This window comes from Phaethon aethereus (assembly GCF_964289735.1).
Source record: "Phaethon aethereus genome assembly, chromosome: 1".
NCBI lineage: Eukaryota > Metazoa > Chordata > Aves > Phaethontiformes > Phaethontidae > Phaethon > Phaethon aethereus.
Window position 1 is genome coordinate 59,063,292 of NC_138575.1, and position 27,939 is coordinate 59,091,230.

General features: G+C 42.0%; 2 protein-coding genes across 2 annotated transcripts; both read right to left on the reverse strand.

The window, feature by feature from the left end:
- Positions 1 to 1,322: 1,322 nt before the first annotated feature.
- On the reverse strand, positions 1,323 to 14,207 carry LOC309416144 (cytokine receptor common subunit beta-like; the record flags this gene model as incomplete). The annotated part of the gene is made up of 12 exons (XM_082013825.1): positions 1,323 to 2,520; positions 2,803 to 2,906; positions 5,622 to 5,691; positions 5,979 to 6,069; positions 7,067 to 7,241; positions 7,345 to 7,490; positions 7,944 to 8,104; positions 8,207 to 8,607; positions 9,469 to 9,617; positions 9,938 to 10,122; positions 12,101 to 12,227; positions 14,138 to 14,207. The coding sequence occupies 12 exons, from the start codon at positions 14,205 to 14,207 to the stop codon at positions 1,323 to 1,325; spliced, it is 2,877 nt and encodes a 958-aa protein (XP_081869951.1).
- A 2,187-nt stretch (positions 14,208 to 16,394) lies between these two features.
- NCF4 (neutrophil cytosolic factor 4) lies at positions 16,395 to 27,570 on the reverse strand (the record flags this gene model as incomplete). Its single annotated transcript, XM_082015388.1, has 11 exons — positions 16,395 to 16,457; positions 18,207 to 18,420; positions 19,219 to 19,284; positions 19,378 to 19,508; positions 20,252 to 20,350; positions 21,876 to 21,933; positions 22,934 to 23,061; positions 23,891 to 23,961; positions 24,262 to 24,415; positions 25,659 to 25,743; positions 27,539 to 27,570. The coding sequence occupies 11 exons, from the start codon at positions 27,568 to 27,570 to the stop codon at positions 16,395 to 16,397; spliced, it is 1,101 nt and encodes a 366-aa protein (XP_081871514.1).
- Positions 27,571 to 27,939: the final 369 nt, after the last annotated feature.

Consider the following 27,939-nt stretch of genomic DNA (forward strand, 5'->3'; position numbering starts at 1 on the left):
TGACATAGCTGAACCTACAGAATTTTTTGAGGTCGGATCAGATGGGCTAATGGTAATGTTATTGTAACCACAATGTTCTTAACATGCAAAAGGAAAAAAATATAGGAAGAAAGAATATTTTTTATTAGTACAAATTTTATATTTGAAAAAAAGAAACATTTTTTTTGGAATGCAAGCCCACCTTCAGTTCTGAAACCAAAGCCTTTTAATGATCACAAAGTGGCAGCTCTGAACAAATGCTCTTACCTTGCACCATTTTCTTTACAGCAGACCTGTGAAAAAAATGGCTCCTCTTTCTCAACACAGATTATTACTCAGAAAAAAACCCTAAGAATAAATTACATAGTTAAGATTAATTATAGCATGCATAAACAGCCATTGAACTTAAAAGAAAATCATATAGTGCTTTAGCGCTTAGAAATAGAAAAAAACCCAGCAGATACAGGCTCGTGCACCTTCACAACATTTCTTGCCTGTCATTTTCTGTTACCTGCCCTTCTCCCTTCCTCTCACTGCACCTTATGAGTCTTTGGGTTTTCTTTCAGTAATGTGTCTTCTTCCCCATGGTTCTCTACAGCCTACTTTATGTAGGCTTAGTAAGGTTTCCTTCTCACCCTTAGAATACAATGTGATACACTGCGCTTTAACATTAAGGAAGGTTTCCTGGGCTTCAACAATTTTGTCTCATTTTTTATCTACTCTTCTATTACTGTCTGGGTTTTTTTCACCTTAGACAATACCTATTTAATGCCAGTAGTGGAAAGGTAGAGATACAAAAGCTCCTTGGTGACACTCAGGTCTATTTTGCATACACACAAAAGCTCAACAGAATTGTTCTTAAGCTCAACAAAATTGTTCTTAAGAATATAATTTTTCTTTCCAAGGTTTCCAAGCCTTTCTTCTTCTGATAGCTTTTCATCCTGTTAAGTCTACACTTCCTGCCATGAGTTTTGCCACAGGTAATTTCGCATTATTGCAAGATGACTGTGATCTGTCACAGGATCAAGAGGAGGCTAAACTGTTCATTGTGGATAAGCCAAGAAGTTTGAAAAACATCGAAGGTCAATATTTGTATTGTCTTTCATGCCAAATCTGTGAAAGTCATTGAGAAGGTTACTGAGCTACTTCAAGTCTTTCAACATGTTGGACTGGGAGCTGGAACTAGCGTTTATTTGTTCCTAGGTTTGAGGGTTCATTTTCATCAGATAGTTGCAACCTCTTTCAGTCTTTATTTGTTCCTAGGTTTGAGGGTTCATTTTCATCAGATAGTTGCAACCTCTTTCAGTCACCTGTAGCTTTAGTATTCATTAACATTTGCGCATTTAACAGATTTCTGTGATCCTTAAAGATTGCTGCCAGGAAAAGTAATCATCTGATTTCAGGTTTTTGAAAAGCTGAATAGCCTGCATTTTTGATACATCCTTTTCCTTGCCGGTGATGGATTCGTCATCAGATACAGGCTTCCCAGGTGTTGTCTTGCCTTCAGAAGGTTTCTTGACTTGGTGGTCTTCCTGACCAATATCCATCTTCACACTGGATTTTAGGCTGTGGAAGCAATAGTCACCAACCTGGCAAAGGAAAACTGGCTCAGTGCTGTCAGGGTTTAACACCACCAAGTCACCCTCTGACAAAGGCTGCTTTCTAGGAAGATCGTTTCCCTTCTGTAAGACAGGCAAAGAAATCTTTGTCGGTTCTGAATGTCCATGGAGACCTAAAGGGACAGTAAGGTAGTCTCCAAATGTATCCAGGTGCAATTCAGGAGAAGAGGTTGGTGCTTGACCTGAAACTGGGACCATGACACCAGTTTTCCCAGGAGAAAACTCATGGCAAGAGTGGTCACCGTGGGGCTGGGGCTCCTGTGAGTCACAAGGCAAGTCCCCTGCAGTGACAAGTGGTGGATGGGTGCAGCCGCTGGCTGATGGCAGTAACAGGCTCTCTGTGGTGACGTACTCCAAGGGGCACTGCTGAGGAGATGTGACACAGCCAAGAGCCCTTGGAGATTTCTGCTCTTCTGTTCTCCCGTTCGTGCCTTTCCCCCAGGCTGGTGGGGCCAGTGAGACTTCTTTCTCGCTGTCAAGGTGCTGCATCTTTTGCTTCTGCTCTGGGAGCAGGAAGGGTTGTGGAGGACCTCCTCCTGGCTGTTCTTGCTGCTGTGGAGCTTGGGGACAGTCTTCCTTTGGGAGGGTCACATACTGAAGGGAAGCTGATTTCTGACGGACTCCCACTGGGTCCACTGCCAGGGTCCGATGCATATCAGGCTGGGAAGACATCACTGGGCTGTACAAGTATGGACCATTGAATGCAAAGCAAGGGATTGCTGTCTGGGAAGCAATACTTGCATCAGCACTGTTTCTCCTTGAAACAGGAAAAGAATGACCAGCAATCTGACTTGAGCAGACAACTGGGTTATGGTCTGGCTCATTTAAAGCATGGTATGAGTTCTGTAAGTCCAGTGCAACAGGAGAAACTTCTATCTTTTTAGCCTGCCCTTCAGGGGACTCTGCCAAAGTCTTCACCTGCCTGAATGTGGGAAAGTTAAAAGTTGCTCATGAGAGATATTATTGCGGTAAACATAAAATATAAAACAAGCTTAGTTGAAAACACACACAGCTACACATAGTGTTAGAAAAAATCTTTCTTGGAGAAGCAGGCTAACTCAGATAGCAAAAAACTGTATCCCTTCCTCACAAGCAACTTGTATAAGCTTTTTAGTGACAGAACACTTGATTTTGTCCCGCCATGACTTAGGGAGCTCTTTGAGACAATCATCCACAGTGTCACTATAATGTGCTGTTCACTCACCTGTCCACAACTTGAAGGAAGCTAGCCTGCTCCATCTTCTCTGAAAGGTTGTATTTGTTGAAGTCCAGCTGACTGCTTGTTGGCGGTTTTCCTAACTGTACTTTCTGAAAATGAAAAAGCAGACATGGCAAAAGGGCAGCATCTCACTGGCAGGAGAATCAAGAATCATACATTCCCCATGGACAAAGAAAACAAATAGGAGAGACTATAGCATCTGGCAAGGGGGATACAACTTCACTAATATGACTAGAAGGTGTGTTCTGTTCTCCAGAAGACGCTTACCTCAAATCCATATTGCCATACCACTGACCTAACTACAAGTACTCAGTGAGCCAACTAGGAAAGATGCTGGACTTGTTATTTGCCAATAGAGAAGGACTCATGGGAGATGTGATGGTAGGTGGCTGTCTTGGCCACAGTGATCATGAAGTGGTTGAGTTTAAAATTTTCAGAGTAATGAGAAAGAAAGGACAGCAAACTTGCTACTCTGGATTTCAAGAGAACAAACTTTAAGCTATCCAGGGAGCTACTTAGCAGTAGCCCCTGGGAATCTGCTGTTGAGGCCTTGGGAGTCCACAAGTGCTGCTCAGTTTTAAGAACCACCTTTTAAAAGCACAGGAGCAGGCAATTCCAGTGTGTCATAAGTCAAGCAAGCAGGGCAAGCGGCCAGCTTGGCTGAACAGGGAACTCCTTCTGGAGCTCAAGAGGAAAAAGAAAATGTACGATCTCTGGAAGCAAGGTCAGGCTTCACAGGATGATTACAGAGGTGTGGCTTGTATACGCAGGAAGAAGACATGAAAGGCCAAAGCTCAGTTAGACTTGAACCTGGCCAGTGTTGTATCAGCATAAGAGGTGATTAAGCTGGTCAAAAGAGGTGATTATCCCGCTGTATTTAGCAATGGTGTGGCCTCACCTTGAGTACTCTGTGCAGTTCTGGGCCTCACAATTGAAGAAGGATTTTAAGGTACTCAAATGCATCCAGAGGAGGGTTACAAAGCTGGCGAAAGGTCTGGAAGGCATGTCCTATAGGAGCAGCTAAGGACTTGGGGTTTACCTAGTTTGGAGAAAAAGACGCTGAAGGGCAACCTCATTGCTCTCTACAACTTCCTGAGAAGGGGAAGTGGAGAGGGAGTTGCTGATCTCTTCACCTGAGTATCCAGTGATAGGACATATGGGAACGGTTCAAAGCTGTGCCAGGGGAGGTTTAGACTGGACATTAGGAAGCATTTCTTTACTGAGGGGGTGGTCAAACACTGGAACAGGCTTCCTAGAGAGGTGTTTGATGCCTCATCCCTGTCAGTGTTTGGACAATGCTGTTAATAATATGCTTGGTGATCCCTGAAGTGGTCAGGCAGTTGGACTAGGTGATGATTGTAGGTCCCTTCCAACTGAACTAGTGTAGTCAAGTCTAGTCTAGTCTAACTTTACATAGCATAGGGGACAGGAGCTGCCTCCTTAAAGAGCTCGTAGAGATGCTGCAGGTTCCTACCACAATAAATATTAAAGATACTCCTTTGTGCAGTGTCTACTCTTTTCGAGCACTATATGGGGACACTTTGGGCAATATTTCACCCATAGAGTTATAATGACTCCTTCTGCACCAGGTGACAAGAGAAACAGAATTACTGGGATGTTTACAAAACTTAGGCTAAGGTAATTCAGTGCAGGGATGGAATCTTTCAAAACCATGAAACTGAGGCAGTGAGCACATGCGGGTGGAGAAACAGGTAGTAGATAGGAAACAAAGCTATTAAGGTCCTTCTTAGAGTGGGAAAAAAGTTCCTGTTTTTACTGTATAGATCAGACAAAAGAAACTAACTTGAGACTTCAGTATAAGCATAACCAGTTTGTCTTTTGGCACAAGAGAATCTATGCCTACTCTTTGCCATCTATTTGAAAATTATGTATTAAGCCAGGTCATTAAATGAAAGTCCATTTTACAGCAACATAACAAATGTGCCGTGGTTAAAAAGCATGTTAACTCCTTCACTCACACACAAATGTAGATAGTGTAAGTGCTCATTTTCCTCACACAAAGGCCATGTTGTAAATTATACTCATTGGATTGCCATGTATCTATACTTACTGTAACCCATCCCTTATGAACACAGAATAGAATCAACTGTTATAGAAAAATATGTCTCTCTCTCTGTGTATGTGGGTATTAGGGTGGGCATGTTATTGAATTACCTATTTTTGCAAGACTAGAAGATTTTTACCACCAAAATCTAGAGATGCTTATACCACCCATTTCAGATGTTGGGGTGGGTTTTTTTTGGAAGGCAGGAAGAAGGGAGGGAGGTTCTACTTACACAGCTTTGGCCAAATGCTGTCTAAGTGTGTTCCTCAATTTGCAATAAAGAATGCTTGTCCTGGTAACAGACAGGCATGTGGTAACATTTATTCCAGAAAATCCAGCTCCTTAAAATAAAGGTTTCTTTAATAGAGCTACCAGCCCATTGCAAAAATCTCTGACTTTGATTACTGTTTGGAGATGAATGAAATCACCAGCTGATGAAGTTTGCTAATGGCACTAGGTTATTACAGTCAGTTAAAATGTTAAAGTACTGAAAATTTTCTATCATCTTGATTTTAAATCACAGTGATGCTGAAAAGCACAACACAAAGAAGTGTGCTACTGTAAATATAAGATCACAGTTACATTGACTATGACCAGAACTACTCCTAAAATTAAGGCATAGACTAATGAAGATATCTGTTCATTGTGGACAAGAAGACAAGAAGAGCTCTTCAGATTATTTGAATTCCTGAAAAAGAGAGAGAAATAATGAACCCTCCAAGGCATAGTTCCCTCTTACCCCCAGGTAGCTCTGGATCAGGAGACTCTTGCTGGGGTTCGGAATCTTTTCCTCCCACATTTCCTTCTTCCTACAACAACAATACAGAGTTTTCAAGATTTGCTTCTCAATGTGGCTGCAACCAGAGAAGACTGTACCCTCTACACCGTGCTGCTCTGCACAGCGAGGCACCACCAAGGCTGTGGTACGCCACCACCCAACTCTCACCTGTGCACAGATGTGCACAAGGCTGCCCATTGCACAGCAAGGCTCATCTCCACATAGACCTCCCTCATGGGGGACAAGCAGGGCCTAAGTCTTTAGGCCACCCACGTGGCCAACATGCTGCTACATCTCCTAGTCACAACACAAGCCTACCTGAGGAAACACTTATAGCTGCAATAAGCAACTATCAGCAAAGTGATGATGAGAACTGGGAGCATCACTGGGAGAACCGCTGGTGGCAGAGCTGAAACAGAGAAAAGAGAAATCGGTATCCACCTGCAGAGTGGCTGCTTCCCATAATGAGGTTTTCACTCTCGCACTCTTCATGCAAGCAGATCAGGGAAATGAGGTGACATGTCACAGGGTAGGACCGTGAGGCCTTCACACTGTTGGGATACCCTCCACAGTGGGAGAAACCAAATGTGGCCTGTCCAGCTTACTGACCAAAGGAGTTCATCGTTTCCTTTACTGATTCTTTTTTATTTTTTACAGACATCAGAGTCAACAATTGATGCTAACAAAAAAGTGGTTAGGTACCTTCCTCCACTATGAACAGTAGGCACGTCTTCAGGCATCTTAGGTCTGCCTAACTCTGTACATTCCTGAAGAGGTGGGGTCTCAGAGGTTTTCTAAGAAAGAGCTTCCTCTGCTAATGGCCATAACTGATCATCAACAACATACCAATTTCTTCCTGAGTGCACTCATCCAAACTTGCCTGCTGTCTTACCACTACAAGCTTCCTCAGGACAAATCATAAAAGACCATATTACTTTGGGCACAAGGCCATATGACAGCAGGCGTTCTGCCTCTAAGTCCAGAAACAGCAAAAACATGTAAAGGTTCCTATCTCCATTAGGCTCTGCTGTGTGTTTTACACAACCCTATTGTCACTCTGCAAATAGAAAAGACTGACGGCTCATATTCCGACTGCTTGCAGTCTCAGGCTCTGCAGTTACTCATAGCGGAACGGACTAGTGGAGTCAAGAAGCAAGGATGATCTTTTGGCCAGGACCTTTGCTTGCTTCTCCATGTTGTTTGTACTCACCTTGTGAAGGGAAGAAGGAAAGAAGCTGCTCTACTGCAAGCATGCAGACAGGAGAGCTACCTTGTTAATCAGCCCCAGCTAGCTCTTGGCTGGAACTCAACTTCAACCCCAGCTGAGAGAATGTATTTTTCTACAGAGGCATTTCAGCCATTACCAAGCCACAAAACCTTACAGAAGTAGCCTGCGTGAAAAGTACCGTTCTGGGTCCTCCAGGTGAACTCCTCACTCCATTCACTCCAGGGCCCCTCATAATCCTGAGGCGTGTTCACCCTTGCACGCATTTTCCCCCTATATTCTGTAGATGGTGCCAGCATTTGCAGGGTGAAGATGAAGGGAGGTTCATCATTGCTGATATTTAACTTCTGGAGAGTCTGGGGAGAAGAATGAAGCGCAAACGATGGAGGTGAGAGGAACTGTCTTTCCCATCTGCCCAGCAACATGAAATCCAGGGCTCCCACACTTTCTAAGACTTACCTTTTCGTATTGGTTGTTCTCCCAGTACTCAACTTGGTACCTCTGTTTTATGAAGTCATATTGCAAAGTGTGTTTTATCCACCTCAGTTCATACTCTTGGTTCTCTGTCACTGTTACTGACACGTTTGTAGGCGGCAGCACCTTAACTGGAACACACGGAATGTCTCGGTGTACTTCTCAACATACTGGTCCAGCACCCCCTTTCACCACTATGAATAGTTTCCAGAGACTGAAAGCAATGTTGTTTTACGCAATGTTTTACAGCTGTGTCACCCATGAAGGTCAATCACAGAGAAGTCAGCACAGTGACAAGTCACTCACTGAGGAGCTCTGGGTCACAACCCAAATGTCTGCACAGCAGTTTCCACCACTGCCACCTTCCTCAGAGGAACAAGTGCCACCAAGGAACTCCACACCTCCAAGCCACCTCTCCCAGACCTCTGACCGCACACAGTGTGCAATTGCTTTCTTCATCAGTCCCACTCTCTTCCTCTTCTCACACACCTTTCCTCACCACTGCTGGCCTCAGCCTCACTTGCCCAGCCAGCCACCTCTCCAGGAAACAACCCGGAGAAGCAAGAAACAACACAGCAACTCACTGTTCTTGTAGGCTTCGATCTGTTTCTCCTCCGTCTTGGCCCGGACAGACACGCGGTACTGGCTCTGACGGCTGGAGTTGCTAACAGGGATCTCACAGCTCTGGACCACATATGGGATGTGGGACAAAGCCTTCTCGTGCACAGGGGAGCACTCCTCTTCTCTGAGGGGAGAAAAACAGGGTGACCTGGGATCAGGGGGAACGGGACAGAGCAGAAAGTCCATGCGAGAGGCACAGGCACGCTGCCACGGGCAGAGCACGTACGCTGATGCTGGAGTGGCCCTGAAGAACAAGCCAAAGAGGACAGAGGTGGTGATGGCTTTCTTCACTTCCCAGCTGCACGTCAGATGATCTGCACCATTGAAGAGGCAGCGAAGGTTCCTGGGCTGAAGGCCACCTTCAGAGAAGATGAGAGCAAGCTGAGTGACAGGAAAGCTCTGGCTTCTCAACCAGTGCTTCCACCCCTGCATGGTCCTGCTCCATCCTACGCTACCTTCAGGGGTCTCCCACGACACCTCCGTGCTCCACTCACTGTACTGCCCAGAGAAGCCACTGTCCTGCCCCGGTCTGGCTCGCACACGGACAATGTAGCTGCTCCCTGGGACAAGGTCCTTGTGGCTGAGATGGCAACGTGTGGTGTTGGAGAGCAAGACTGATGCAGCTTTCTGTTGTGGGAAAGGAGGGAGAGAGGGCAGGGAGGATATTGGGGAGTTGGGTAATGGAGAAGAGGGGTAGAGGGAGACAAGGTAAGAGTTCAGAGGAGGTGACTGTCAGGCTGCATCTCCCAGCAGTCCCACACATATGGGGTCCATGCCCACGGTGCCGTGCAGTGCTCCTTGCTCCCATACCAGAGGGGCTTCAGCGTGCATGCTGCCAGCGTGGCACAGGCAGGGTGAGGCACAGGCACCGTCGGGCACAATCTACCCCAGCGGGTGGGCCAGCTTCTGCAGCTTGCAGAGCCCCAGTTGTCTTCAGCACCAACTACACAAGTTCACAACATTGCTCAGTGCAGAATTGTGTGGGAATCTGGACAAGATACTTCTCTTAAAAACTAAAGATCAGCCTGACAGGTACAGAACAGAAACATATGCAGCTGTAGGGAAACAATAGGGCAAAGGATATGGACTCTCAAAAACCCAAAACGTATCCTTCTGGAAGAGGAAGGAGCTCCACATGTATTTTGCTATTTTTCCATGTGAACCCACAAACTCCTGTTGGAATGTGTTTCAATTCCATTTGGGAGGGAATCAGGGCAAAATCAATTCCAACTCAAAACCAAGTGCAGTGCTTTTTTCAGTGAAGGACAGATCTTTGCATTCAGGTCAGGACAAATGGTATTTCACTGGGCAAGTCACTTGCAAACAGAAAGAGAGCCCCTTCCGCCTGACCTGAAACAACATGCGTTGCGTAGCCTCATAGTGCCTGGGAACGGAAAGGCCATTCATTTGCACAACGTTTACCTCAGGCTCTCAACCACTCAAAAGGCTGCAGCCCAAACCAGGACAGCCCAGCTCCTCCGCTCTTACCTCCCAGGACTCCCACTCCCGCTTGTAGGTGACTTCGTACTCCAGTGCGTTGCCCAGCCCTTGGCTTCCATCAGCTGCTTTCCAGGTCAGCAAGAAGTCTCCTGACCTCTTCAAGCTGACTGAGAGATTTTGAGGTGGGAGGGTCTGAACTGGAAGGTGAAGGTACAACCCATGAGATGAGATAGTGAGGACAGGGACATGAAGAGGGGAAGAAAATGCCTCGGTAAGCTCCCCCATTTCCAGATCATCTTATCCCTGCCACACCATACTACTGTTCCTGCTTGAGTCCCTCTTCCAGGTCCAGCTGCTCCCAGAAACTTGCCCTCTCCCCTCCCTGCCCCATCCTGTCAATGTGGAACTCCCTGGCATTTTTCTCGAGGTGGAATTCACTTCCTGACTGAATGGTAAATACATTCTCAAAGATCCCTAATACTCATTGGAAAATGAGAATTTGGTGTTTAATACTTACCATTTTGGAAAAGATCAACATTTAATTCTGCTTGAAGCATCTTGTTAGGTTTGAAGCTGTAAATATCATCTACACCTATTCCAAAATTGTTTGTATTTTTGTGACAAACCCAGTGCACATAGGAGTCTGGAGCCTCATGAAAGTAATTTTCTGTCTGGCGTTTGCAAAACATCTCCATGTTCGCCCTGTGTATAGAGAAAATAATCTATAAAGATTGGACTTGGACACCTATTGTTAATGCAAAATTAAATGCCTGAAACCAATTCCATCCCATTCTGTTGTTATAATTCATTCGGGCACTTATATCCTCTTCTCACTGTACCTATTAGCCCTGTTTTGCACAAGTTAATATGACAAACAATTTTAACACCAGGATTTTTGTCAAATGCCTTCCCATTTCTAAGTTTTGCAGCAGAATGTTATATTTTGGTACCAGTTTATTTTTGTTAGTTTTTAGCCTAACTATGTAATCACATATTTTTTGTGTGAGAAATAGTATGATGAAAAATAATGTCATGGAAATGCACCTTGTACTCAGAGTGGAAGGCAGTAAAGTTTCTGATGATCCTTAGCTTCTTGAAGACATTAATTTTGCAGACCCAGAAAGACACTTAAAAAAAAAAAATCTCCAACCAAAATGTATTTCTGTATCCTTAGTAGTTCTGTCAGGGGACCTTAGGTATTCATTAAAGATTTCATCCAGAATGTTAATCATCCTTTTAGATAGCCTTTCTCCAGGCCAAGGAATATCATGAAAACTAGAAACAATATTTTAAACTAGACAGGAGAGGATAAGCTTTGTGTGCTTGCAGTAGCCTGAGCGGCTGGAGAGATATGTTGCTTCTTTTTGTATCCTCTGGAATTTTTTTTGTGCTTATGGCTTCATGCCAGTATATTCCATTGTTCCCGTTCAGATGAGAAATATTAAGTTGTGAATATCTAAGGCCAGATACTGTCTTCCAGGATACGATGGCATCTCCTAGCCAACTATATGTCAGCAAGCATTATTCAGCACTACTGCTATTTTTAAAAATTGAATATTAGCAAGGAAACCAGGGATATTCCTGAAGTATGGGTAGGACTGACCATACGTGTGCTTAAGCAAAAGAGTCAGCCCAAGGGTTGTGAAGTCCTTAAGATATTTCTTTCTATTTATTATCATTACCTTACAGTTTGGGATTTAGTTAACTATTCTTCATCTATGAGCTGACCTTGTTTAATCATTGGCCATTTCGATTTCAGCTGTGTGGCTGTCCACACTTAATACCTGCTTGTCTGATTAGTTTACTCAGTCATGTTTCCCATGTGATCACACACTCCATCATGTAACAATGTTCTAGAGAACCCTCCAAAGGTCCAAGTAATTTTATACGATCTTTTCCCAGAAGTATTAGCTTCAAGGTCTTGTTCCAAAGACCTTCCACTGATTTTAGGTCTATTAATTCCCTTCTTTACAATATAATCAGGAGTTCTTCCTCTTTCCTTCCTGCACCCCCGGACTCTAATTCATTTTCTTCTGAGCTTTCCATCTTTGTTTTCCTCTCTTTCTTGACTATTCCTCCCCCTCTGTCCTTTCTTATCCTCACAATTGATCCAGTCTGGTGATTCAGTTCCCTTTTCATAAGGAAACAGATGTGACAGAGATACTGTCACAAACAGACCAGTATCTCTGGGGGGAAAAGTGATAGCACAGATGAAGTTAACAGTCTTCTGTATCTCACAAACACACAGTCCGTACATGTTTCTCAGAAGTGATCAAAATCATACTCTCAGTGATGCTCCTAAATGGGCAAAATAACAGTGGGAATGTCTCCTTCCTTTTGCATTTATAGAGAACACTCAGGTTCACACTTGTTCTGACACCATCTTCTCCACCCCATTAATAGCAAACTATATGCCCCATCTTATTTCATATCTATGATCCCACAACAAAATTATGGGAAAATAATTGTAAAGGTGATAAAAATAACTCCACTTGCACACTCTATTCATTCCTCCCTTCCTAGAAGAGGCCTCAAAAGCAGGCACAACATTTACTTTAACCCGATGACAGAAAGAGGTAGCCGTGCTTTCTGAAAACCTGACTGCTGATCCTCGGGATTCCAAGTTGTGGCCAAGTTCCCTTTGGACTTTTATCTAGCACAGCACATTTCAGGTACTTACATTATATTATCCCTTTGGTAAAGAATCATACCAACAAGGGCATGAGCCTCTGAATGCTCCATCCATGTGCAGGTCACCTGTGAGTTGTAGTCGTTGTAGCAGCTCAAGCTCTTCATAGGGATACTCTCTGAGAAAGGAATTCAGGCAAAAAGATAGTCATTACAAATGTAAATAACAAGAGATAGCAGGAGATACAGTGATTTTGCCAGCAGGATAGGGAAGGCACTGATAACAGTACTCTCCTCATGGCACCAGAAGATGACTCTTGGTGAAAATATGTACAGTATTGTGGCCATTCTGCACATCTCCACAATACACAAGTGTCCAAACCAAGCTACAAGTAACAACAATTTTGTGAGACCTTTGTGCCTGTAAGGCACATAACCCTAGCCAAGTTATCATTTTTCAAACACATTTTTTCCAGGGACTAGTAGATACCATGGGTCAGCAGGCATATGGTGATCATTTCATCTTTGTGTGTTGCTGTATGCGACTTCTTTACCACAAACCTCCTAGTAAAGGTTATGACACTAGAAAGGTGTGTTTGAAAGTGAGATGCTCTTATTATAACTCAGAAGAATGCTCAAACTAATTTGTTGGAACTAGATTTATGACCCAGAAATGGCCAGACCTCTTGTCAGGGATAACTTGTTTTTTTTAAATTCACAATTGTGAAATGGAAAAATACAGGCCACCCCTGGTACAAGCAAGTTGCTTTCTTCTTCTTCTTTATTTTCTTTGAAGCTAGTATCTGTGCCACACTACTGGCATATGATTTCCAGATGACAGAGATGTCAGTGGATAAACATGAGTGTGCTCTCTCAAATAATTTTTCTTGATGAGAACTACCATCAGCTTGGCTGAGGGGCTTTTTACAGGTAAAAACCATCAGAAAAATATGATGGTGTCTTAGCTAGCAAGCATAAGAAAGACCTTACTTTGATCTTCCACTGAAAAGCAGTGCAAATAAGTTCTACGGCATTCCTTGCACAACCAGAAAATGGAGCATCCTACGTAGAAAGGGATGGTCTGAATGTAAGGCTAACGCTCAGAATACCAAGAGACCAGTATGACCTACATTGTAATACATTCTCCCTCAGAGATGTCAAAGGGTGATGTGCTGCAATTGACACTGGGCCAAGCAACATAACTCCCCCAGCTACTGCAGACATCAGGCATTGGCATTTGTCTTGGAAATAGATGTCCATGAGGCAGACCTTATGACAACACTTTTATTCTGATATGTTTAGGATGGGTACAGGCTAAGTCTTGATGTAGACATGGTGCACTCAGTGATCCAAGGAGATACTTCCCATTCCTAGCTCTGCTAAATAAAATTAGAAGGGAAGGGAAGGGAAGGGAAGGCAAGGCAAGGCAAGGCAAGGCAAGGCAAGGCAAGGCAAGGCAAGGCAAGGCAAGGCAAGGCAAGGCAAGGCAAGGCAAGGGAAGGGGAAGGGGAAGGGAAGGGAAGAGGAAGGGAAGGGAAGAGGAAGGGAAGAGGAAGGGAAGGGAAGGGAGGAGGAAGGGAGAAAGGGAGAAATAAAAAGTAGCTTTCATTGCACCAGAAGAGGAAAGACATTAAACTCAGAAACACAAGCAATGGATATTGCAGATGGTCTCTTTATCTGTCAGCAATTCCACAAGAAGAAAATCACGTCATCTGGATGTTGCTGTTGGTAGCCCCCCCCCGCCCAGTCTTGTGTCTGTCCACTTGTGTCTACTCCTGTGCACTGCACGCAGCCCTTCATTTTCCTATGTTTTCACTATCAGGGTCTATTCCTTCACTCATTAACCAGTCAACTGGTTAATCTCATCCACTTGTCCAGTATTTCACCTGTCCAGACCTACAACTTACTTGTCTGCACATGTATCTGCTAGACGCTGGTTTTGATCAAGATATCTGTTCTCCTGCAGCATAGAAGATGGTGGCAGAAGGAAGCAGAAAAGCAAGGATAAAACGAGGAAGAGCATTAGGTGAAACAAGGGAACAGATACAAAAAAAAAGGCAATAATGGAAGGATAAAAGAGAATACTCACCTCGAATGGCTTGGACACTGAAGACCAAATACAGATTCAGCAGAAGGATTAAAATCTCTTTCATGATCATGCTGTCCTTTGCATACAAGTTTGGTTCTAATTCAGAAGATAATCGTTTTCATTATCCACTGGCTACTCTCTTGCTCTGCTTATTGTAGAGCTTCTTGTTTTCATTTCACATAAAGAGAAGTAAAACTGAATTAGGGAACTTCTTTAGGCTTTGTGTTGGAGTGACATTCAGAAAGAACTTCTACCAAGTATTTATTGTAGGACAAAATCCATGTCTTCTTATTGCATGAGCTTGCAATATGAGCAAAGAATGAAGATGTAAATGCACATTTCCCAGGAAGTGAAGTGATTCTTTCAGCTGAGCAGCAACAAGAAACAATCCTAATCTGGGAAGAGAACTCAGCCTCCAAATTCATCCTTCTGCTCTTCATGCTTAAAGCCTTCCTAATGAACCCCAATGGGGGTTGCAAATTGTAGAAATAATACCAAAGAAACGATTTATCTTTTTTTTGTGTGTGTGATTTCTGAGATTAAGAGTAGATTGAGTGGTCCAAAGGCCACGGACCACATTGTTCAATGCTGGAATTCAAGTCCTTTTGGCCGTCTCTCATTGCTCTCTCAAAAGTATAACAAACTCACCTACTCAAGTATGTTACAGAGCTGAGACTCTTTTCTAATTTAGGCAAGCATGGAAAAAGTCTCCTTTTAAATTCCTATTGACTTTCAAATTCCTGAATGCCACTTCCTTGCACCAGAAACAGCCAACTGAACCCTTGAATAATGATCACAGCTAAGAAATCCCTTAATGGCTCACAAGGTCTTGTATGAGAGCAGACTCTGCCATTTTGCTTTCCCCAGAGAGGAAGCAGTTCCCTTACCTGGATCCAGAGCTGTCTGTGAGGCAGGTGACGATTCAACCTGACGCGTGACTGTCCAACCTCCCCCCACAGCATCAGAATCCTCTGATGCAGAAACCAGCAAAACCACGCTTCCCTAGAACGGGAGACATGGTGGTATAAATGGGCCACAGGCAAGTAAGTCTTCAAAATAACTGCTCTTTTATGCACCTCAAATGCCACTTTCAAAGAAGCAGACCACGCCCTTTCAAGGGAAGTCTGTGCAGTTGCCTGTAAAATAGGAAGTTTGCACTTCCTATTTTAGCCCCCAAAGCACTGACTTACATGGGACTGTTTAACTGGGAAGGGAGGGGAAGGAAGTTTGTCATTGCCAATCTGCATGTTAACAATTACCAGATCATGGGACTAATGTATTTTCAGAAGAAAGAGAATTGACTGCAGCAGAAGTGAGAAAGAATAAGAAAGAATTATCTATTTTTTACTCCAGTGCTGTTTCTTGCTTTACTTTAGGCTAGACAATCTTCAAGGCAGGGATCATTGTGTGCTTTATGCTATTTGTGCATATATATTGGGGCAGGCAGGGGAGAGAACAACCTTTATCTCTCTCTTTAATTTACATAATGTTTTTAAAAGTAAGTTTTACTGATTTCAACAACAATTAATAATAAATTGTAAGTATTATAGTACCTAGAAGCAGCAAAAGAAAACTGGCGAGAAGAGTTGATCTGAAGTTATCCTGCATCCAAGGCAGCCACACTGTTTTCAATCCAGCTTTAAAACTTAGCCCAATAGCCTGCAATAAGATCTTTCCTAAAGTTAGGAAGCCATAAGGGAAAGACACACTTAGGTTGGCACTCTCAGGAATAAACTACAAGGGGGGCTAAGATGGGACCCCAGATGCAGCATATAAGTGCCAGAGTCTGTCTGTCCTGCACTGCTACTACACCTTTTCGAAATCCCTGTCATACTGACCACAACCACAGTTAGCAAGAACTACATCAATATTCAAGGAAAAAATTGTATCCTGTGACTATGGGAAACGTGTGCAGAGCAGAAAAGAGAATAAGGGGAGCATCTCAGGAAGTTGTGTGTCATTAGGACTATCAGGAGGTGTGCATATAAAACTTGCAGGCAAGGGGGGGAATATGTGACTTTGCTGGACAGGCAGAATTTACTTTGCATTACAGTATAAAGGCAGAAAGGAATTCTCCTGCTCTGGTTGTCAGATGCCAGTAAGTTTATGTATGTTCTTCCCCCACCCTTAGAAAAGATGTTTCTTATTTCCCAGCAGACATTTTCCCTCCCTTCACTCACTCAAACAGCTCCTCCACCTTCCGACAGACTTGCTGAGTTGCTGGTTACATCACAGGATCTAACCCCAACGAAAATCTTCAGACGGTGCTTGCTCTCTTGAGCTCCAGGAACGGGTAGCAGGTAAACCTGCGCACCAGAAGCTGCAGGCCGTGCATGCCAATTAGGTCTTGCGCTTACAATGCATTCTCTTACGTATCGCAAGGTGTAAAATTACCAACATTACTATTGTATATTGCTTCATCTCCTTCCTAAACTGCATTGCTACAATGTCTTCGAAGTGGGAAGTTAAGTTTTGTAGCATTTTAGTAAAATAATGTCAACTAAAATTTTCCATCACTGGAAAAAAGGAAGACATAATCTGTGTCTCTTCTGAATATACATTATCTACCACTGAAATTTAATGTGCGTGGATTCTTCAGGTGGAACCTTTGCACCTGGTAAGTGGATATGGCTTGTAGTACACCTTATAACTCTTTGGAGAGTGCATTTTCTTACACAAGGCTGCACAGGATTGGTATACTGCTAGAACTATGCACTTAATAAAGTGTCAAGTACAAAATGATTTATGGATCCCAATATAGCAAATGATATGCTTATCTTGAAATACAAACAGTTTTTTTCAACATACTCATATGCATAAATGCAGGGCTACAGATAATAGAATATGAAAGTTTATGTATATTAAGTGTATGTATACACATCCAGAAGAAAAAAAAACAGTTTGAGGGATAAGTCACCTTAAATACTTTTGTTGTTGTTGAAGATCTTGTTACCTGGTAACATTACAGATAACATCTAAGAAAAAGAGAAGACATTATTTTGCCAGTTATGTAAAACATACATAACTTGTAATTCTTACAAGCAGCACTAAATTTGTTCAAGATGAAAATATTTTGATTGCATGACCATTAAAGAAATTATTGCAAGATATAGGTTTTTTTCAGTAGTGAACTCCTCCATAAGGAAAGCTGAATAGGTAACATCCAAACTCTTCTTCAAAATTCTCTCGCTTTCAAGCAAAAACCAGGAGCACAATTATTTCATCCCCCCCCCAAAAAAGATTTTGAATAGAAACGGATAAAATAAATTCATATATAACTTTATTTGTTGAAGAATCTGATACAGTAGTTTCTTGTTAGTTCTAATTTGCAGTGAGGTGTCAGACAGCAGAAGATAGACAGAGAAGAAATTTCTATTGAATAGGCATCACATAAGTTTTCCCAGAATGCAGAAATAAGTAGTCTGTACAATTACAAAAAGGTCTATGAGGAACACCACAGGTATACTAGGTTTGATTCACAGAATTCAAAATATTGGTGGAAGGAAGAAAGCAAAGGTGGCTGCAATTTCTTCACTGAAATATGAAAAAGTTTTATTGGTGCTTCCAGAACGAACTCTGAATGCCCAGTCAGACTCCCATATGACAGAAATAATTACGCATTCATAAGCACTGGCACACAAACCTTCACATCAGCAAGTGAAGAGAGAATTATGGCAGTCTAGAAAAAAGCTTATGGAGACATTCTGGATAAATAATTACCTCTGGGAGCAAGGATAGAGATTAGAGCAGGTCTTGGGGCTCAGGACACTAAACCTCTATTGCAGGCTAACACTGACTTGCTTTGTAAATACAGCCAGTGATTTTATTTCTCTATTCCACACTTTCTCTGGTCTCTATGTAGATGTGTCTACTATAAAGAAGTGCTAAAAAGCTGAAGAAACTAACTAAGTGCAGATTTTACGCTGAAAGGTAATACGTTACTAAAAATTACTCTTTTGAAGCTCACTTCAAAGGCTTGTTAAAGGAGACTGTCTGCATAGAGGGATTACAGAAGGACTCTATAGCTACCTACTGGCACATCTCTATGTAGCACTTACGATGTTCTTACTGTTTGAGTAGCACCTATTCCTGGACTAGTGTTGTAGACAACCAAGTCATCTTTGTGAGTGATGTGCAACTTCCAAGGGAAGAAATGCTTCTCAGAGTGCTTTCTCCTGCTCTGAGACACCATGAGTTCAACATCCTGGTTGGAGAGCAACCGGATCAGATCACCGTGAGGGTCCCGGTAATTCAGAACAATGTCATCTTGGTCAAACTCCCGCCTGGTGGAAAAGAAATAGATTGATCCCCAGAAATCAACGAATGCCTGGGAGCTGCTGCATGATGAACAATATACTGGCAATCTAATTTGTTCTGCTAAAAGCCACACAAAACCTTGTATGTCTTGGCATTCTTGGTACAATTAGTACTAGAAATCATACAGACACATTCATGCCATGTTTTGTTTATGCTATGAAACCTGTCAGAACCGAGAACCATTTCCAGTAACACCACTGCATGCATGGCACAATTAATCTGTGAGTTTAATAAAATTCCCATACATAAGTGTTGTAACTACCCACTTTTGCCTATTTGTGATTGCTTTTTTCATGGCAGTGGGGACAGGTTAAGAAATGGAAGAATATGAGCACAGATGTTTGAAATATTACAAATATGTGATGTTCTAATGTTTTTATGCTCAACACTAGATTAATCTAGTTTAACACTAATTTAACAGGTGTTAGAAGGTGGTGCCCTGCATCCTGAAGAAGTATATTAGACAAAAGGTCCTTGCATGGGGGTACAGCTCTGGTCTTACAACAAGAAATGGAAACTTCTACCCAGCATAACTGAATCAGAAGTGTGTAGCATTCCATATTTACTGACAATCCCAAGGCAGACTAGTGTCTGCACAGATGGCCCTGGGCCAAGGCAAAGTACAACTTCTTCAGGACACTTGAAAAGTATTTCACACCCAAAACATGGTGATGACCAAGTAGAATGGGGAAAATCTAGGATTGGAAGGAATTTGACAAATGTTTAAATTATATTAAACATACAACTAACTGCTTGCATTGTACCTCACCAATTCCATGAGATCTTTGAATGATGGAATGCTGCTCAGATCCTCTTCCACTGAGATATCCCTGTAACAAGAACAAATCTAATCATTACATGTCATGAAAAGAGAATTGTCAGCATTTCTTCAGCAGTAAACTGGAAGACTATTTTCTTATTACCTGATAGTGCTCACAGTCTCGTCATGGTAATAACAGCGAACTTTATTAACTATTTCTTCCTGCTGTGGTAAATCTTTTATGATCTTCACAAAGGCACATGGGAAAATCCCAGTGGCATCATCAGCTGTTCCCTGCCATGATAGCAAGTGTTAGAATGAAGAAAACCATGCAATTTTGCCCACAGACAATAAGATCTGGAATTCAATTAATTTCCATGGAAACAACAGTAAGAATTTTTCTACTATAATCAAGAAAAGGAAGGCTATGGAAGTGATCTGATGGCATCCCTGCAAAAAGATTGTACAATTGCATAGTCAAATACAAGGCGGAGGAGTGAAACAGTGTGTAAAAAATTGAAGTCAGATGGCCACCAAGGAAGGCTGTGGTGTTTGTGCAAGCAGAGATACGATATCAGCAAACACACAGTATGTTCTCCTCATCCTTTTTCGGAACACTGCTGCATTCCCCAAGTTCTCTCTAATCAGGCTGACATGTATTGTGGTATGAAGCATGAAGTATGTATCAACTCACCCTGAGGCAAGAAACCAATTAATCACTGAAACGGAGTTTCCATCTCCTTTCTGTGGCCTTTTTGTGTTCTAATCACTTCCAAAGAATTTAAAAACATTCCAGCAGAAGCAAATGCAAATGAAAACTGAAGTCTAGAGGGCAGAAAATTTGTAAGCTGAAAACCATCAAGGAAGGAAACGATTTCAAATTTGGAGTCAAGGATTTATTCTTAACAGTAAGACCTGATTATGATACAGTGTCTCCTTGAAAGGAGGAGAGAAGAGTCCCAAGGACTAGGAGAGTCCTTTCTACTCATATATTTCAAGGTTTTCTAATAATTCAGTAACCACTATTGCAGTCTTACCTCCAACCAGTCTTTGTTTACTCTGCTGAGTAGATAGATCAAGTCTCCCTTCTTGAAGCTGAGTTCCAGTTTATTGGTTCCAGAAAAATCAAACAGTGCCTATGGAAAGTAATAACACTGAAATTATTAATTCATAGAATTACAAAAGTGAATCTTTCTTTCTGCTCTGTTCTTGGGGTGAGAGGATAAAGCAGCATGATAGTATGTACTTTGTCATCACAGAAGTATTTCTAAGGTATGGTCATATAAATGACCATAGTCTACGGTTCTCATGATTTCTTCTCCTACTCAGCACGCACAGAAATGCTTTGAAGAAGTAGTGAAAGCACTAGGATAAACAGGGCTCCAAGAGGGCTACACGCTAGTGTTCTTAAAGTGGCAGGACACTGAGCACCAGAGAAATAAATATAAAGAAGTTGAAAACACTTAAGAGCAAGTAAGTCAACAGAGCTGAAGACAACTGACAACTTGAAAACCTGAAATCCTGAGAATTGAAAAAATACATATTATTTCTTGTTGCAGTTTTACAGCTTTCAGATTTGCTGCAAAATATCACAAAGAGCCTTAAAAAATTGCAGAAGTGTTGTGTGCAAATTTAAGGGTAACTAACTGTTGTTTTTACATCTAGCTTTCAAGCCTGTATGCTGAACTGAGAGGAAAAAAGGGAGGTAACCACATAACTACCACCCTGACAAGCTGTTCTTGAATAATTAAAGTGGCAGAGTTATCAAAAATGCACATCTTCCCCATTGTCCTTAGAGAACATGGTAGCCATTTAAATGCTCTTCTAAGAGTGAAAAAGAAAACTTGTTCTTTAATTCTCTGTTGAGATGGTTCTTTCGGTCTTGTTAATGCCAAGAGTTCTCCTAATAAAAAAAAGACAATGGCTACTGTTGTGCTAGTAGTTCATATGTCTACTAAATAGCTCTTTCAAAAGCCTTTATTCATCTATTGAAAAGTGTTGGTAGGTATACTCAATATTAATAAATTAATAGATAAAACCCGAGAGATATGACTGATCCAAGATCTGCCATACTCAGTATAAAAAAACAAAACCAGCAAACCTCAAAGCATTTGCATGTTTGTTTGTTTTTTAATCTTACATGGCAAAGTCACACCTTCCAAGAAGCAAGACCATACTCAGACAAGTACTGGTTACGAAGCAGTTCCATGTGCTTAATACGAAGACAATATACAGCAAAAGGCAAGGGTATAGGCACTTTTCAGCAGAACACTTGCGTTACAGAAAGAAGATGCCTCACCTGCAGAGCTTTCAAATATATGCTGAAGTCAATGAGACTGAATCTTGTGCTTGTTTTAAATTTATGGGTATCACTATGTAAATGTGGACCATCTGCCAGTAAGCTGTACATGTCTCAATTTTGAAGTCCTGCCATTCTGACTTCACAATGGACCTTCTTATTGCTTAAGTAAGGAGGAACAGAACACTTCTTTCCATCCTTTGTTTCATTCCGTGTTGTTAAAATCAATTGCTTTCCTGTGCTGATTTCACTTTCCCTTCTTTCCCCAAGCTCTAATCGGAAAAGGCAACTTGATTGATGAAATACCAAAGTAAAATGGAGTTTAATCTCCTATCCTATGACAGATTGTGCAGAGTACTCACCTCAGCCCGTGGAGTTGCCACACGGTCAAAAATAGGCAATTGAGGTGAAATGCTTTTACTGCAAAGAAAGGAGAGAACAGGGAAGTAAAGATGTCTTTCTAGTCATCAAAACTACTACACAATCAGTAGTACAGTATCTGCATTTTCGTTATTTAAGAGGCACAAGCCATAGATCACTGGAGAAACTGCATGAGAATCTGTGTGCAGCACTGAAGTAAATTAGTATGGATGCAACACATTGCCCTGGTTCTCCTGGTTTCAGTGTAGAACAGCCACAATCTCATGATGTCTGCTGCGGAGAACAGATGGAATTTGCAATACAGTCAGTATCCTGGACCTCTCTTCCACAGCACTGCTCATCCCCCCTACTCTGCCTTCTGAGCATCCCTGTTTCTAGCATTTATAGCATTCAGTTCAAACTCAGCCATCATACACTCATCCAGGAATGCACACACACATGCAGTTTTTGCACTGTTTGAGGTAAGTGAAAAGGAAGCGGGTCCTTCTTTGCTATGTTGAAAGGAGAATTAATTTGTCTAAAGGGTAATAAAGTATGATGTCTATTTAGCAGTTCTCCAAAGGGGTGTCAAGGCTGCTATGTAGGACAGGCCCCTGTTTAGACAAAGGACAGGAACAGATTAAGTATTCAGGTTCATTTAGTGCTTGAACCAGATCTCACTGACTTCAGTGCCAAAACTCACACTGACTGCAGTGGTGCAAGCCTACATCCTTAAGCATGGCCTGTATATTCTGCCCATTATAATAGATATTACCATTCAAGAATTATCAATTATCAGATAGAGCTGAGCAGCATTTTTTTAAAAGCAAGCTATACTCTTATTTTGGAATTTTCCTTTAACGCAAGTACCACATCCACTTCAAAAATTTGAGATTACTGAAAACAAGAAATACCCTGTGTTCACTCTACCACAAAGATCCTCATATTAGGACTTCATGGATTCATTTCAGAAACACAGTGGTGATCCTCATCTCTTCCCCCAAAACTGGACAGCATCTCTTGTATCAAGCAATGCTGAAAAAACATGTCAATCGCTTACACTCGGCGCGTCCGTGGGCGAAGCCGTCTCAGCCTGTGAGGCACCTGCTCACTATCAAAGGTTGAGTGGTAGAAGAACAGTCGTACCTCTTCATCCATCAACACCCAAACGGGTAGGCAGAGTAAGTTCTGTGCCAAGAGCAAGTAGGAAGCAGAGTGTAACAGTGGGAGAGACCAATTGTCTATTTATTTACATGTAACAAATATGCCTCTCTGACCTACAGGATCATGAAGGATATTCATTACTGCCAGAAATCTCCCTCCTCTCCCTTCTCACTCAGCAGGACACGGCTGAACAGCTGACGGTTTCTCCTGTTTACTCCTGCAGTTGGCCAATGTACTGCTTCACTCTTTTTGTGCCTGATTTGCTGCAGAAGAAGTAAGTTGCTCTTTGTGTTTCACTCAGAACATGAGTGACTGTGGACAGAAGGCAATCTTAAGTACTGAAAGTCTTGGCCAGTGCTTCAGACTTCTACTGATTTGAAGTCAGGCCTTCAGTTAACCTGCATACAAAGAATTTCTCTCCCTGATGTTACTGGCCGTGCCTTCACTGTAGAGCAGGTACACCCAGAAGCCCACCGCCCTCTCTCAGTCCCTTAGGTGCACGTACCAACTCCATATTCACGCAACACCTGGAGATTCACCCTTTCTCATACAACTTGGGTTTGTTTGGTTTTTGTTTGTTTTTTTTGTTTGTTTTTTTTTTGTAAGGATATCTATCTATATATGAAGGTAGGGAGTAAGCCTTTGTGAACTGTGTACCCCAACAGATCCTACAGTCTGAACAATCTGGGGAATAGGACAGCAGGTTGTCCCACAGTGTGGACACTGTATCTTCAGGAAAAACAATATAGAGAGAAGCAGACACCTAGGATTACAACAGTACTGTCTCTCTCAGCTCATTCCAAGGGGTAAGTACCTGCAGTGCTCAGTGCAATCTCTAACTTAAAATTTTTACCTTCATGTAGACATTTAGGATAGGAATTCTGTTCTCAGCAATTTCTTTTTTGGACCCAACATAAACTTTTCCTGAAAAATATAAAACCTGTGACAGTTATTGAACAAAAAAAAGAGGAGGCTGTCAGAGAAATGAAGCAACCAGGAGAAAGCAGAGTCTCCAAGAAAATAAGTATTTTCTAAAGGATTTTAGGTTTCTAAATTAACTTTACCACAAAGGGAGGGACTGCCAATGGAACTTGACTTCTCTAGCATCCACAGCTGGAAACCAGTTCCTTGTCACAACTAATTCCCTACAACGAGCTCCTCTTTAGGACAGCCCAGGGCTGAGAGCGCTGCTAATCATGCACAGATTTGGTACTGGCAGCTTACCTGGCAATATGGGGAGTGTGCAGGTAAAAGGACTATTTTTGCTCTCTGCCCCATATCTCTCCTCTAGTGTGGTGTGCAGGGCATAGAACTGACGATAGCGTCGGAAAATCAGGTATCTGCCACCACCTTTAACCTTTACTTCAATGACAAAAATCTGAAACAGAGAAGGGGGATTCAGGCTGCTGTTCATACTTATAAATACTTACCAAATGAAAGTGAGGCATACAACAGGAACATAAGATCAGTGCTCTGGTAGTGGGAATATTGTCCTAGGGGCAGAGTGGAAAGCAAGCCTTCAGTTAAGCAACTGCAGACTCAAGTACTAGAAAATAACAAGTTAGCACCAGACAGTGTGGTGTATGTGTGGGTCCAGTTTTCCCATGGATCACATCGCTGTGGCTGCTTTCTATTACATAACCTTAAAAGGAAACCTGAAATGACTAGATGCTACTTTATGCTTACACACCTTCCCTCACTGACAAACAGAACATATGAGGGAGGTAAATACAAATATTTTACAGTAGAGTGCTTTGGACATCTAAATCTATAGATAGACATCTAAATCAATTGCTTTTCAGAGTTGAAGGCATTCATACTTCTTTTTGACTTTGAAGTACACAATTTCAGAAATTATGGTCTGGTAAGGCCAGAAAAAAAACCTTAGTCGCCTTACGTCTAATGCCCTCTTCCAACCACTATCTTATTTCTTATCTCTTGCCAAACTTGCTTTGCTCTAAAGGAGGGCACGATTTCCATGCGCTGACCTCTGCGTCACATTGCAGCCAGATCCTTCAGAAAACTTAAAGACAGAGCAACCAAACGTCACTATATTCCAGAGTAAAACCTGCATACTGCAGTGGGAAGGGTTTATGAGCAACATCTCCAGCAAAAGCAGCATACCCTGCAGAAGTCAGACTGAGCTGGTCTTATCCAAAACCCCTCTTCAGAAAACCTCATAGTGCTTCTCCCTATTATTCCCTTCTTGTGTGCTCTTTCATGACTTATTAATATGCTACCTTCTGTGGAGATGGAAGCATCCTAACTTGCCAGTACCATCAAATAATGAAGACAACTTCTACCCCCTTTGAATTCCTTTCCCATCATCTTCACCAAAGGTACAGCACTCTAACAGGAAGTAAATCAGAAATTAGTTAAGAATTTAGAAAACAAGCAACGTTAGAGGATATCTCTGTCACATTTCACCTAGACAATAAATTTTCAGACTAAATCTGTGATGGACTAACCTCCATTGCAGAAAAAAGAAGCACTGAGAAGTTCTCTACGTGGAACTATTCATGCCAAAAAGCTACTACACCAGATTAACTGCATTTTGCTTCCCACAACCAAACCAGTCACAGATGAGGACATACAGAGACAGGATAAATCTCCCTTCTTACAAAATAATTAGTAAAGCCTTTCTTCTCTTCAATATCTGCAATGTTAGCTGAAACAGGTACATCATCTGGAAGCTGGTCAAAATCACTGTGAAGCAAGAACAGAAGACTTAGGTTACTCATACTGACATTAGCCTTCAGAGGCATCTATGCCATACAAAACACAGACAACTAGGCAACATCACATTATCTGGTGTCAAAACCAAGAAGTTAGAAACTCGTGGTGTCATCCTCTTCCTCTGGAGGTCTGATCTTGAGATGTCAAGTTCTGTAAGTTCAGCACAAGTCAGTAACCATTGTGACGATTCATTAAGCCTGAAAAACATCCCTGTCATTCCGAGGCTTGCTAGAGTGGCAGGACTACAAAGACACTTGAGCTGGTAAACTTTTCCCAAGAAATGTGATCAACTGTGGATGCATCCTTAATCCTTCCCACAGCATCTAGTAGACTTGCAATAATAACTCTGCAGCAGTATCTCTTCTTCTAAGGAGATCATTATATACCATGATTTATGCTGTTATTATTACTGCATTACTGTAGGGAATAGGAAACAGTTCTGAGAAAAGAGCTTGTTGTTCTGGGTGCTGTAGAAACTGACAGCACAAAGCTAATGCCTAAAGACCTCACACTCTATGTGTAAGATTCATGCAATGTACCTTATACATATAAGAAACAACAGAAGGAGAAGCACAAACAGAAAAAAAAAAGCAGCAAAGAAACAAAGACATAGTATTGTTCTGTATCATAACTAATGGTGCCTGCACCAGCTGTCACAATGTTGTCAAATTTTCAAGAAAACATCACAGTAAAGCAGACTCTTAAAGAGGCTTTGAAAAAAGAACGAGTAGCCTAGCAAATATTTACAGGGAGACCTCACAGTCAAAGCAGATAACCTGAAGCAAGAACAAAGATACATGTTTGAAAATGTATCAAAAATTTGTGAAGGAACACATGATAGTGGGCAAAGTCAGAATAAGCTTTGCAGATCCTAGAAAGTATTGGTTTTGAAGCAAGAGGGAAGGAAGGACCCCTGCAGGAACACCTGAGGAGCAGCCATATGACCACACTCTCATGTTTCTTGTCTATATTGTCCACACAACAAAACAGCATGGATTGGCAGGTGCTTTTTCCTTTGGGACCTTCCCCGTGGTACAACATCTTTGATAAACAGAAGACAAATTCACCTTTGCATCAATCTTAAAACGCAATGTTATTAGAGTGGTATTTATATTAACACTGAAGTAAAAAGGATCAAGAACGAGGAAAAAAGGACAACAAATGACTTAGAGAGAAAGAGGAACTTTCAAAAGGATCACCTAAGAAATGCCAAGCTGACATAATGTTAAATATTCTGATAATACAAAAACCATGGCAGCTGGCTCAGTTTATTCTGCCAGGAGAATATCCCAAGTACAGGCTTCCACAATGCACAGCCCATCTGGAAGGCTGAAGTAATGATGCAAAGTCTTGCAATAGCTTGCTGTACAAGGAGAATGACATGAATCAGCACCGCCCACAACACCATAAATACTACCACTTACTCTGAAGAGGGATGTGGTTATGGAGATCAAGAGATATAATTAGTCGTATCACAGACACTCGTATCACAAACTCCAGTAAAAGGGAAACTGTTTGCAGCTATATAGAGGACAATGACCCACTATTGTCCTAGGTGGTGAGTATTTCCCCAGGAGAAAAGAAGAGAGTCCACTCCAACTTAAGAAATGGTCTGCTCCACACTGAGCAGTCTAATCATTTGGAAGCTATGATAACAAGAAGATAACAAGAATAATCAAAGATGCTTGCATCCAAATTAAATTAGCAAATCGTAGCAGTTACATGAAGGCTTTTGGGGAGGTGGGAGGAGGGAGAGACACATTACCTCTTTTCTCGCAGCTGTCGGGGAAGAGACATGGTTTTCAGCTTCTTAAATCCAGATGGCTAAGCTGAATTCCTCCACTTCTTCAGCAGTTCCTGACTGAACAGGATGAACACAGTCAAAGCAATTCTCCTTGTGTGAATCAAGACTCCTTTGCAAGGCCTCAGAGATCTTTTTTTTAATGTTTCAGTGTCAGACGATTTCTTCTGTACCTCCCCACCCCTTGAGATTGAGGAAGTACTACAGAAAAAACAGTCATAAAGACTGTTTTGTGATGTCTGTCATGTATCGAAACTGCCACAGTTGAGAAACCAAAAGCCCAACAAAAAGCAGAAACTATGAGCCACATATTCCATTGTCCACCTCTTCACTGAAACATCTGCCTCTGCGGAAAGTCAGTATGA